Source organism: Ascaphus truei, chromosome 2 (genome assembly GCF_040206685.1).
Source record: "Ascaphus truei isolate aAscTru1 chromosome 2, aAscTru1.hap1, whole genome shotgun sequence".
NCBI classification, from domain to species: Eukaryota; Metazoa; Chordata; class Amphibia; order Anura; family Ascaphidae; genus Ascaphus; species Ascaphus truei.
This window is the reverse complement of record NC_134484.1, coordinates 4935727-4947887: the sequence shown is the minus strand read 5'-3', so window position 1 is coordinate 4947887 and position 12161 is coordinate 4935727. Positions and strand designations below refer to the sequence as shown.

The following is a 12161-nucleotide window of genomic DNA, read 5'->3' as shown; positions in this document are numbered from 1 at the left end:
GGGACTGGGTCTGCGCTGGCAGGCGGGCATTCAGTTACAGTGTTAGAAAGGGTGTTAGGTGGGACTGGGCCTGCGCTGGCAGGCGGGCATTCAGTTACAGTGTTAGAAAGGGTGTTAGGTGGGACTGGGCCTGCGCTGGCAGGCGGGCATTCAGTTACAGTGTTAGAAAGGGTGTTAGGTGGGACTGGGCCTGCGCTGGCAGGCGGGCATTCAGTTACAGTGTTAGAAAGGGTGTTAGGTGGAACTGGGTCTGCGCTGGCAGGCGGGCATTCAGTTACCGTGTTAGAAAGGGAGTTAGGTGGGACTGGCCTGCGCTGGCAGGCGGGCATTCAGTTACAGTGTTAGAAAGGGTGTTAGGTGGGACTGGGCCTGCGCTGGCAGGCGGGCATTCAGTTACCGTGTTAGAAAGGGTGTTAGGTGGGACTGGGCCTGCGCTGGCAGGCGGGCATTCAGTTACCGTGTTAGAAAGGGTGTTAGGTGGGACTGGGCCTGCGCTGGCAGGCGGGCATTCAGTTACGTGTTAGAAAGGGTGTTAGGTGCGACTGGGTCTTCGCTGGCAGGCGGGCATTCAGTTACGTGTTAGAAAGGGTGTTAGGTGGGACTGGGTCTGCGCTGGCAGGCGGGCATTCAGTTACAGTGTTAGAAAGGGAGTTAGGTGGGACTGGGCCTGCGCTGGCAGGCGGGCATTCAGTTACGTGTTAGAAAGGGAGTTAGGTGGGACTGGGCCTGCGCTGGCAGGCGGGCATTCAGTTACGTGTTAGAAAGGGTGTTAGGTGGGACTGGGCCTGCGCTGGCAGGCGGGCATTCAGTTACAGTGTTAGAAAGGGTGTTAGGTGGGACTGGGCCTGCGCTGGCAGGCGGGCATTCAGTTACGTGTTAGAAAGGGTGTTAGGTGGGACTGGGTCTGCGCTGGCAGGCGGGCATTCAGTTACGTGTTAGAAAGGGTGTTAGGTGGGACTGGGCCTGCGCTGGCAGGCGGGCATTCAGTTACAGTGTTAGAAAGGGTGTTAGGTGGGACTGGGTCTGCGCTGGCAGGCGGGCATTCAGTTACAGTGTTAGAAAGGGTGTTAGGTGGGACTGGGTCTGCGCTGGCAGGCGGGCATTCAGTTACAGTGTTAGAAAGGGTGTTAGGTGGGACTGGGCCTGCGCTGGCAGGCGTGCATTCAGTTACAGTGTTAGAAAGGGTGTTAGGTGGGACTGGTCCTGCGCTGGCAGGCGGGCATTCAGTTACAGTGTTAGAAAGGGTGTTAGGTGAGACTGGGCCTGGGCTGGCAGGCGGGCATTCAGTTACAGTGTTAGAAAGGGTGTTAGGTGGGACTGGGTCTGCGCTGGCAGGCGGGCATTCAGTTACAGTGTTAGAAAGGGTGTTAGGTGGGACTGGGCCTGCGCTGGCAGGCGGGCATTCAGTTACAGTGTTTGAAAGGGTGTTAGGTGGGACTGGGTCTGCGCTGGCAGGCGGGCATTCAGTTACAGTGTTAGAAAGGGTGTTAGGTGGGACTGGGCCTGACGCTGGCAGGCGGGCATTCAGTTACGTGTTAGAAAGGGTGTTAGGTGGGACTGGGTCTGCGCTGGCAGGCGGGCATTCAGTTAAAGTGTTAGAAAGGGTGTTAGGTGGGACTGGGTCTGCGCTGGCAGGCGGGCATTCAGTTACAGTGTTAGAAAGGGTGTTAGGAGGGACTGGGCCTGCGCTGGCAGGCGGGCATTCAGTTACAGTGTTAGAAAGGGTGTTAGGTGGGACTGGGCCTGCGCTGGCAGGCGGGCATTCCGTTACGTGTTAGAAAGGGTGTTAGGTGGGACTGGGCCTGCGCTGGCAGGCGGGCATTCAGTTACCGTGTTAGAAAGGGTGTTAGGTGGGACTGGGTCTGCGCTGGCAGGCGGGCATTCAGTTACAGTGTTAGAAAGGGTGTTAGGTGGGACTGGGTCTGCGCTGACAGGCGGGCATTCAGTTACAGTGTTAGAAAGGGAGTTAGGTGGGACTGGGTCTGCGCTGGCAGGCGGGCATTCAGTTACAGTGTTAGAAAGGGTGTTAGGTGGGACTGGGCCTGCGCTGGCAGGCGGGCATTCAGTTACAGTCTTAGAAAGCGTGTTAGGTGGGACTGGGTCTGCGCTGGCAGGCGGGCATTCAGTTACAGTGTTAGAAAGGGTGTTAGGTGGGACTGGGTCTGCGCTGGCAGGCGGGCATTCAGTTACGTGTTAGAAAGGGTGTTAGGTGGGACTGGGTCTGCGCTGGCAGGCGGGCATTCAGTTACAGTGTTAGAAAGGGTGTTAGGTGGGACTGGGCCTGCGCTGGCAGGCGGGCATTCAGTTACGTGTTAGAAAGGGTGTTAGGTGGGACTGGGTCTGCGCTGGCAGGCGGGCATTCAGTTACAGTGTTAGAAAGGGTGTTAGGTGGGACTGGGCCTGCGCTGGCAGGCGGGCATTCAGTTACAGTGTTAGAAAGGGTGTTAGGTGGGACTGGGCCTGCGCTGGCAGGCGGGCATTCAGTTACAGTGTTAGAAAGGGTGTTAGGTGGGACTCGGCCTGCGCTGGCAGGCGGGCATTCAGTTACAGTGTTAGAAAGGGAGTTAGGTGGGACTGGGTCTGCGCTGGCAGGCGGGCATTCAGTTACAGTGTTAGAAAGGGTGTTAGGTGGGACTGGGCCTGCGCTGGCAGGCGGGCATTCAGTTACAGTCTTAGAAAGCGTGTTAGGTGGGACTGGGTCTGCGCTGGCAGGCGGGCATTCAGTTACAGTGTTAGAAAGGGTGTTAGGTGGGACTGGGTCTGCGCTGGCAGGCGGGCATTCAGTTACGTGTTAGAAAGGGTGTTAGGTGGGACTGGGTCTGCGCTGGCAGGCGGGCATTCAGTTACAGTGTTAGAAAGGGTGTTAGGTGGGACTGGGCCTGCGCTGGCAGGCGGGCATTCAGTTACGTGTTAGAAAGGGTGTTAGGTGGGACTGGGTCTGCGCTGGCAGGCGGGCATTCAGTTACAGTGTTAGAAAGGGTGTTAGGTGGGACTGGGCCTGCGCTGGCAGGCGGGCATTCAGTTACAGTGTTAGAAAGGGTGTTAGGTGGGACTGGGCCTGCGCTGGCAGGCGGGCATTCAGTTACGTGTTAGAAAGGGTGTTAGGTGGGACTGGGTCTGCGCTGGCAGGCGGGCATTCAGTTACAGTGTTAGAAAGGGTGTTAGGTGGGACTGGGCCTGCGCTGGCAGGTGGGCATTCAGTTACAGTCTTAGAAAGGGTGTTAGGTGGCACTGGGTCTGCGCTGGCAGGCGGGCATTCAGTTACGTGTTAGAAAGGGTGTTAGGTGGGACTGGGTCTGCGCTGGCAGGCGGGCATTCAGTTACAGTGTTAGAAAGGGTGTTAGGTGGGACTGGGCCTGCGCTGGCAGGCGGGCATTCAGTTACGTGTTAGAAAGGGTGTTAGGTGGGACTGGGCCTGCGCTGGCAGGCGGGCATTCAGTTACCGTGTTAGAAAGGGTGTTAGGTGGGACTGGGCCTGCGCTGGCAGGCGGGCATTCAGTTACAGTGTTAGAAAGGGAGTTAGGTGGGACTGGGTCTGCGCTGGCAGGCGGGCATTCAGTTACCGTGTTAGAAAGGGTGTTAGGTGGGACTGGGCCTGCGCTGGCAGGCGGGCATTCAGTTACAGTGTTAGAAAGGGTGTTAGGTGGGACTGGGCCTGCGCTGGCAGGCGGGCATTCAGTTACAGTGTTAGAAAGGGTGTTAGGTGGGACTGGGTCTGCGCTGGCAGGCGGGCATTCAGTTACGTGTTAGAAAGGGTGTTAGGTGGGACTGGGTCTGCGCTGGCAGGCGGGCATTCAGTTACGTGTTAGAAAGGGAGTTAGGTGGGACTGGGCCTGCGCTGGCAGGCGGGCATTCAGTTACAGTGTTAGAAAGGGTGTTAGGTGGGACTGGGCCTGCGCTGGCAGGCGGGCATTCAGTTACAGTGTTAGAAAGGGAGTTAGGTGGGACTGGGCCTGCGCTGGCAGGCAGGCATTCAGTTACAGTGTTAGAAAGGGTGTTAGGTGGCACTGGGCCTGCGCTGGCAGGCGGGCATTCAGTTACAGTGTTAGAAAGGGTGTTAGGTGGGACTGGGCCTGCGCTGGCAGGCAGGCATTCAGTTACAGTGTTAGAAAGGGTGTTAGGTGGGACTGGGTCTGCGCTGGCAGGCAGGCATTCAGTTACCGTGTTATAAAGGGTGTTAGGTGGGACTGGGCCTGCGCTGGCAGGCGGGCATTCAGTTACGTGTTAGAAAGGGTGTTAGGTGGGACTGGGTCTGCGCTGGCAGGCGGGCATTCAGTTACCGTGTTAGAAAGGGTGTTAGGTGGGACTGGGCCTGCGCTGGCAGGCGGGCATTCAGTTACAGTGTTAGAAAGGGTGTTAGGTGGGACTGGGCCTGCGCTGGCAGGCGGGCATTCAGTTACAGTGTTAGAAAGGGTGTTAGGTGGGACTGGGTCTGCGCTGGCAGGCGGGCATTCAGTTACGTGTTAGAAAGGGTGTTAGGTGGGACTGGGCCTGCGCTGGCAGGCGGGCATTCAGTTACGTGTTAGAAAGGGTGTTAGGTGGGACTGGGCCTGCGCTGGCAGGCGGGCATTCAGTTACGTGTTAGAAAGGGTGTTAGGTGGGACTGGGCCTGGGCTGGCAGGCGGGCATTCAGTTACAGTATTAGAAAGAGAGTTAGGTGGGACTGGGTCTGCGCTGGCAGGCGGGCATTCAGTTACAGTGTTAGAAAGGGTGTTAGGTGGGACTGGGCCTGCGCTGGCAGGCGGGCATTCAGTTACAGTGTTAGAAAGGGTGTTAGGTGGGACTGGGTCTGCGCTGGCAGGCGGGCATTCAGTTACGTGTTAGATAGGGTGTTAGGTGGGACTGGGCCTGCGCTGGCAGGCGGGCATTCAGTTACGTGTTAGAAAGGGTGTTAGGTGGGACTGGGCCTGCGCTGGCAGGCGGGCATTCAGTTACGTGTTAGAAAGGGTGTTACGTGGGACTGGGCCTGCGCTGGCAGGCGGGCATTCAGTTACAGTGTTAGAAAGGGTGTTAGGTGGGACTGGGCCTGTGCTGGCAGGCGGGCATTCAGTTACAGTGTTAGAAAGGGTGTTAGATGGGACTGGGTCTGCGCTGGCAGGCGGGCATTCAGTTACAGTGTTAGAAAGGGTGTTAGGTGGGACTGGGTCTGCGCTGGCAGGCGGGCATTCAGTTACAGTGTTAGAAAGGGTGTTAGATGGGACTGGGTCTGCGCTGGCAGGCGGGCATTCAGTTACAGTGTTAGAAAGGGTGTTAGGTGGGACTGGGTCTGCGCTGGCAGGCGGGCATTCAGTTACAGTGTTAGAAAGGGTGTTAGATGGGACTGGGTCTGCGCTGGCAGGCGGGCATTCAGTTACAGTGTTAGAAAGGGTGTTAGGTGGGACTGGGCCTGCGCTGGCAGGCGGGCATTCAGTTACAGTGTTAGAAAGGGTGTTAGATGGGACTGGGTCTGCGCTGGCAGGCGGGCATTCAGTTACAGTGTTAGAAAGGGTGTTAGGTGGGACTGGGTCTGCGCTGGCAGGCGGGCATTCAGTTACAGTGTTAGAAAGGGTGTTAGATGGGACTGGGTCTGCGCTGGCAGGCGGGCATTCAGTTACAGTGTTAGAAAGGGTGTTAGGTGGGACTGGGTCTGCGCTGGCAGGCGGGCATTCAGTTACAGTGTTAGAAAGGGTGTTAGGTGGGACTGGGCCTGCGCTGGCAGGCGGACATTCAGTTACAGTGTTAGAAAGGGTGTTAGGTGGGACTGGGTCTGCGCTGGCAGGCGGGCATTCAGTTACGTGTTAGATAGGGTGTTAGGTGGGACTGGGCCTGCGCTGGCAGGCGGGCATTCAGTTACAGTGTTAGAAAGGGTGTTAGGTGGGACTGGGCCTGCGCTGGCAGGCGGGCATTCAGTTACGTGTTAGAAAGGGTGTTAGGTGGGACTGGGCCTGCGCTGGCAGGCGGGCATTCAGTTACGTGTTAGAAAGGGTGTTAGGTGGGACTGGGTCTGCGCTGGCAGGCGGGCATTCAGTTACGTGTTAGAAAGGGTGTAAGGTGGGACTGTGCCTGCGCTGGCAGGCGGGCATTCAGTTACCGTGTTAGAAAGGGTGTTAGGTGGGACTGGGTCTGCGCTGGCAGGCGGGCATTCAGTTACAGTGTTAGAAAGGGTGTTAGGTGGGACTGGGTCTGCGCTGGCAGGCGTGCATTCAGTTACGTGTTAGAAAGGGTGTTAGGTGGGACAGGGCCTGCGCTGGCAGGCGGGCATTCAGTTACAGTGTTAGAAAGGGTGTTAGGTGGGACTGGGCCTGCGCTGGCAGGCGGGCATTCAGTTACAGTGTTAGAAAGGGTGTTAGGTGGGACTGGGCCTGCGCTGGCAGGCGGGCATTCAGTTACGTGTTATTAGAAAGGGTGTTAGGTGGGACTGGGCCTGCGCTGGCAGGCGGGCATCCAGTTACGTGTTAGAAAGGGAGTTAGGTGGGACTGGGTCTGCGCTGGCAGGCGGGCTTTCAGTTACCGTGTTAGAAAGGGAGTTAGGTGGGACTGGGCCTGCGCTGGCAGGCGGGCATTCAGTTACAGTGTTAGAAAGGGTGTTAGGTGGGACTGGGTCTGCGCTGGCAGGCGGGCATTCAGTTACAGTGTTAGAAAGGGTGTTAGGTGGGACTGGGTCTGCGCTGGCAGGCGGGCATTCAGTTACAGTGTTAGAAAGGGTGTTAGGTGGGACTGGGCCTGCGCTGGCAGGCAGGCATTCAGTTACAGTGTTAGAAAGGGTGTTAGGTGAGACTGGGCCTGGGCTGGCAGGCGGGCATTCAGTTACAGTGTTAGAAAGGGTGTTAGGTGGGACTGGGCCTGCGCTGGCAGGCGGGCATTCAGTTACGTGTTATTAGAAAGGGTGTTAGGTGGGACTGGGCCTGCGCTGGCAGGCGGGCATTCAGTTACAGTGTTAGAAAGGGTGTTAGGTGGGACTGGGCCTGCGCTGGCAGGCGGGCATTCAGTTACGTGTTAGAAAGGGTGTTAGGTGGGACTGGGTCTGCGCTGGCAGGCGGGCATTCAGTTACGTGTTAGAAAGGGTGTTAGGTGGGACTGGGCCTGCGCTGGCAGGCGGGCATTCAGTTACAGTGTTAGAAAGGGTGTTAGGTGGGACTGGGTCTGCGCTGGCAGGCGGGCATTCAGTTACGTGTTAGAAAGGGTGTTAGGTGGGACTGGGCCTGCGCTGGCAGGCGGGCATTCAGTTACAGTGTTAGAAAGGGTGTTAGGTGGGACTGGGTCTGCGCTGGCAGGCGGGCATTCAGTTACAGTGTTAGAAAGGGTGTTAGGTGGGACTGGGCCTGCGCTGGCAGGCGGGCATTCAGTTACAGTGTTAGAAAGGGTGTTAGGTGGGACTGGGCCTGCGCTGGCAGGCGGGCATTCAGTTACAGTGTTAGAAAGGGTGTTAGGTGGGACTGGGTCTGCGCTGGCAGGCGGGCATTCAGTTACAGTGTTAGAAAGGGTGTTAGGTGGGACTGGGTCTGCGCTGGCAGGCGGGCATTCAGTTACAGTGTTAGAAAGGGTGTTAGGTGGGACTGGGTCTGCGCTGGCAGGCGGGCATTCAGTTACCGTGTTAGAAAGGGTGTTAGGTGGGACTGGGCCTGCGCTGGCAGGCAGGCATTCAGTTACAGTGTTAGAAAGGGTGTTAGGTGAGACTGGGCCTGGGCTGGCAGGCGGGCATTCAGTTACAGTGTTAGAAAGGGTGTTAGGTGGGACTGGGTCTGCGCTGGCAGGCGGGCATTCAGTTACAGTGTTAGAAAGGGTGTTAGGTGGGACTGGGCCTGCGCTGGCAGGCGGGCATTCAGTTACAGTGTTAGAAAGGGTGTTAGGTGGGACTGGGTCTGCGCTGGCAGGCGGGCATTCAGTTACAGTGTTAGAAAGGGTGTTAGGTGGGACTGGGCCTGCGCTGGCAGGCGGGCATTCAGTTACGTGTTAGAAAGGGTGTTAGGTGGGACTGGGTCTGCGCTGGCAAGCGGGCATTCAGTTACAGTGTTAGAAAGGGTGTTAGGTGGGACTGGGTCTGCACTGGCAGGCGGGCATTCAGTTACAGTGTTAGAAAGGGTGTTAGGTGGGACTGGGCCTGCGCTGGCAGGCGGGCATTCAGTTACAGTGTTAGAAAGGGTGTTAGGTGGGACTGGGTCTGCGCTGGCAGGCGGGCATTCAGTTACAGTGTTAGAAAGGGTGTTAGATGGGACTGGGTCTGCGCTGGCAGGCGGGCATTCAGTTACAGTGTTAGAAAGGGTGTTAGGTGGGACTGGGTCTGCGCTGGCAGGCGGGCATTCAGTTACAGTGTTAGAAAGGGTGTTAGGTGGGACTGGGTCTGCGCTGGCAGGCGGGCATTCAGTTACAGTGTTAGAAAGGGTGTTAGGTGGGACTGGGCCTGCGCTGGCAGGCGGACATTCAGTTACAGTGTTAGAAAGGGTGTTAGGTGGGACTGGGTCTGCGCTGGCAGGCGGGCATTCAGTTACGTGTTAGATAGGGTGTTAGGTGGGACTGGGTCTGCGCTGGCAGGCGGGCATTCAGTTACGTGTTAGAAAGGGTGTTAGGTGGGACTGGGCCTGCGCTGGCAGGCGGGCATTCAGTTACAGTGTTAGAAAGGGTGTTAGGTGGGACTGGGTCTGCGCTGGCAGGCGGGCATTCAGTTACCGTGTTAGAAAGGGTGTTAGGTGGGACTGGGCCTGCGCTGGCAGGCGGGCATTCAGTTACAGTGTTAGAAAGGGTGTTAGGTGGGACTGGGCCTGCGCTGGCAGGCGGGCATTCAGTTACCGTGTTAGAAAGGGTGTTAGGTGGGACTGGGCCTGCGCTGGCAGGCGGGCATTCAGTTACAGTGTTAGAAAGGGTGTTAGGTGGGACTGGGTCTGCGCTGGCAGGCGGGCATTCAGTTACGTGTTAGAAAGGGTGTTAGGTGGGACTGGGCCTGCGCTGGCAGGCGGGCATTCAGTTACAGTGTTAGAAAGGGTGTTAGGTGGGACTGGGCCTGCGCTGGCAGGCGGGCATTCAGTTACAGTGTTAGAAAGGGTGTTAGGTGGGACTGGGCCTGCGCTGGCAGGCGGGCATTCAGTTACAGTGTTAGAAAGGGTGTTAGGTGGGACTGGGTCTGCGCTGGCAGGCGGGCATTCAGTTACAGTGTTAGAAAGGGTGTTAGGTGGGACTGGGCCTGCGCTGGCAGGCGGGCATTCAGTTACAGTGTTAGAAAGGGTGTTAGGTGGGACTGGGCCTGCGCTGGCAGGCGGGCATTCAGTTACAGTGTTAGAAAGGGTGTTAGGTGGGACTGGGCCTGCGCTGGCAGGCGGGCATTCAGTTACCGTGTTAGAAAGGGTGTTAGGTGGGACTGGGCCTGCACTGGCAGGCGGGCATTCAATTACGTGTTAGAAAGGGTGTTAGGTGGGACTGGGTCTGCGCTGGCAGGCGGGCATTCAGTTACAGTGTTAGAAAGGGTGTTAGGTGGGACTGGGTCTGCGCTGGCAGGCGGGCATTCAGTTACGTGTTAGAAAGGGTGTTAGGTGGGACTGGGTCTGCGCTGGCAGGCGGGCATTCAGTTACAGTGTTAGAAAGGGTGTTAGGTGGGACTGGGTCTGCGCTGGCAGGCGGGCATTCAGTTACAGTGTTAGAAAGGGTGTTAGGTGGGACTGGGCCTGCGCTGGCAGGCGGGCATTCAGTTACAGTGTTAGAAAGGGTGTTAGGTGGGACTGGGTCTGCGCTGGCAGGCGGGCATTCAGTTACAGTGTTAGAAAGGGTGTTAGGTGGGACTGGGCCTGGGCTGGCAGGCGGGCATTCAGTTACGTGTTAGAAAGGGTGTTAGGTGGGACTGGGTCTGCGCTGGCAGGCGGGCATTCAGTTACAGTGTTAGAAAGGGTGTTAGGTGGGACTGGGTCTGCGCTGGCAGGCGGGCATTCAGTTACAGTGTTAGAAAGCGTGTTAGGTGGGACTGGGCCTGCGCTGGCAGGTGGGCATTCAGTTACAGTGTTAGAAAGGGTGTTAGGTGGGACTGGGCCTGCGCTGGCAGGCGGGCATTCAGTTAGTGTTAGAAAGGTGTTAGGTGGGACTGGGCCTGCGCTGGCAGGCGGGCCATCACCACATCACATCGATTTGCATCCTGTCCGGCAGAGAACGGGTTAAGATCCCCAGACCTTTACAAGAATCCTCCCACGCTCCCTGACTTGGGGCGATGTCCTGTTATTCAGACCAGTCACCACCAGCCTTCCTTTCCTCTCCCCGTGGGATACGCCACCATGAGTCACACGCACAGCCCTGTATTCAGCTGGTTCCAATCCAGATCAGAGAAGACGGGAGAATCCAGATCACTGGGAGGGGGGGGGGAGAATCCAGATCACGGGGGGGGGGAGAATTCAGATCCCTGGGGTGGATGGGAGAATCCAGATCCCTGGGGGGGGGGGGAGAATCCAGATCCCTTGGGGGGGAAGGGGGAATCCAGATCCCTGGGGGGTGGGGGGGAAATCCAGATCACTGGGGGGATGGGAGAATCCAGATCACTGGGGGGATGAGAGAATCCAGATCACTGGGGGGATGGGAGAATCCAGATCCCTGGGGGGGAGGATCCAGATCCCTGGGGGGGATGGGAGAATCCAGATCCCTGGAGAGACGGGAGAATCCAGATCATTGGGGTGGGAGAATCAAGATCCCTGGGAGGACCGGAGAATCCAGATCACTGGGGGGATGGGAGAATCCAGATCACTGGGGGGATGGAAGAATCCAGATCACTGGGAGGACGGGAGAATCCAGATCCCTGGGGGGGGGAGGATCCAGATCCCTGGGGGGGATGGGAGAATCCAGATCCCTGGAGAGACGGGAGAATCAAGATCATTGGGGTGGGAGAATCAAGATCCCTGGGAGGACGGGAGAATCCAGATCACTGGGGGGATGGGAGAATCCAGATCACTGGGGGGATGGAAGAATCCAGATCACTGGGAGGACGGGAGAATCCAGATCACTGGGGGGATGGGAGATTCCAGATCACTGGGAGGACAACAGAATCCAGATCACTGGGAGGATGGGAGAATCCAGATCACTGGGGGGATGGGAGATTCCAGATCACTGGGAGGACAACAGAATCCAGATCACTGGGAGGATGGGAGAATCCAGAACACTTGGTGAATGGGAGAACCTGGATCACTGGGAAGAGGAGAGAATCTAGATCATTGGGAGGACTACTAGTTAGGGGTTAACAGCCTTAACTGGGGGGATCCCTCAGGTTACTCCCCTCCTCTTCATTTGATCTAGGGTGACTATGCAGAAATGGTTAGCCCCTCCTTTGTATGCCTTGTGACCAGTGATGCCACTATAGGGAAATAAAAGGGTATATATAGCTACACCCAATGTTCAGGGAAGCAGGTTCCTTAGATTTCGGCTAGAGAACCTCATTGTGAGTCCCTGTATATAGGTTTAACTGTATAGTTATGTGTATTAAGGATGTCCTATCACCATTTATTGTTTTCAGTTAAGGAACATGCCCTATATATTCAGCGCCCACAGTAATGGCCCAAGATTGTTCTCTGGTCAGAAGAGGAGTGAGCGTGTGCTCAGCCTTGAGAGGAGTGAGCGTGTGATCAGCAGGAAAAAGAGTGAGCGTGTGCTCAGCAGGAAGAGCGAGCGTGTGCTCAGCAGGAAGAGTGAGCGTGTGCTCAGCAGGAAGAGTGAGCGTGTGCTCAGCAGGGAGAGGAGTGAGCGTGTGCTCAGCAGGAAAAGGAGTGAGCGTGTGCTCAGCAGGAAGAGTGAGCGTCTGCTCAGCAGGAACAGTGAGCGTGTGCTCAGCCTTGAGAGTAGTGGGCGTGTGCTCAGCAGGGAGAGGAGTGAGCGTGTGCTCAGCCGGGTGTTCTCAAAATAGAAGCTCCGCAGCAAAATCGGATCTCCCCACCGGGAGGTCCTAAGAAATTCCAGACCCGACAAGTATAGACAAAGAATGCAGTGCATGAAACGGGATAGTGATCCCTGAGAATAGCGATCCCTGAGAATAGCGATCCCTGAGAATAGCGATCCCTGAGCATAGCGATCCCAGAGAATAGCGATCCCTGAGAATAGCGATCCCTGAGAATAGCGATCCCTGAGAATAGCGATCCCTGAGAATAGCGATCCCTGAGAATAGCGATCCCTGAGCATAGCGATCCCTGAGCATAGCGATCCCTGAGAATAGCGATCCCAGA

At 57.0% G+C, this 12161-nt stretch overlaps 1 protein-coding gene across 1 annotated transcript in view; it reads right to left on the bottom strand.

Annotated features, from left to right (window-relative positions):
- The window catches only part of LOC142474501 (protein scribble homolog), a 217753-nt gene extending 207519 nt beyond the window's left edge, over positions 1 to 10234 (bottom strand). Inside the window, exon 1 of the mRNA XM_075580871.1 lies at positions 10201 to 10234. Coding sequence (XP_075436986.1) covers positions 10201 to 10234 — 34 coding nt within the window. The remainder of the gene's footprint in view (positions 1 to 10200) is intronic.
- Between the last annotated feature and the right edge of the window lie 1927 nt (positions 10235 to 12161).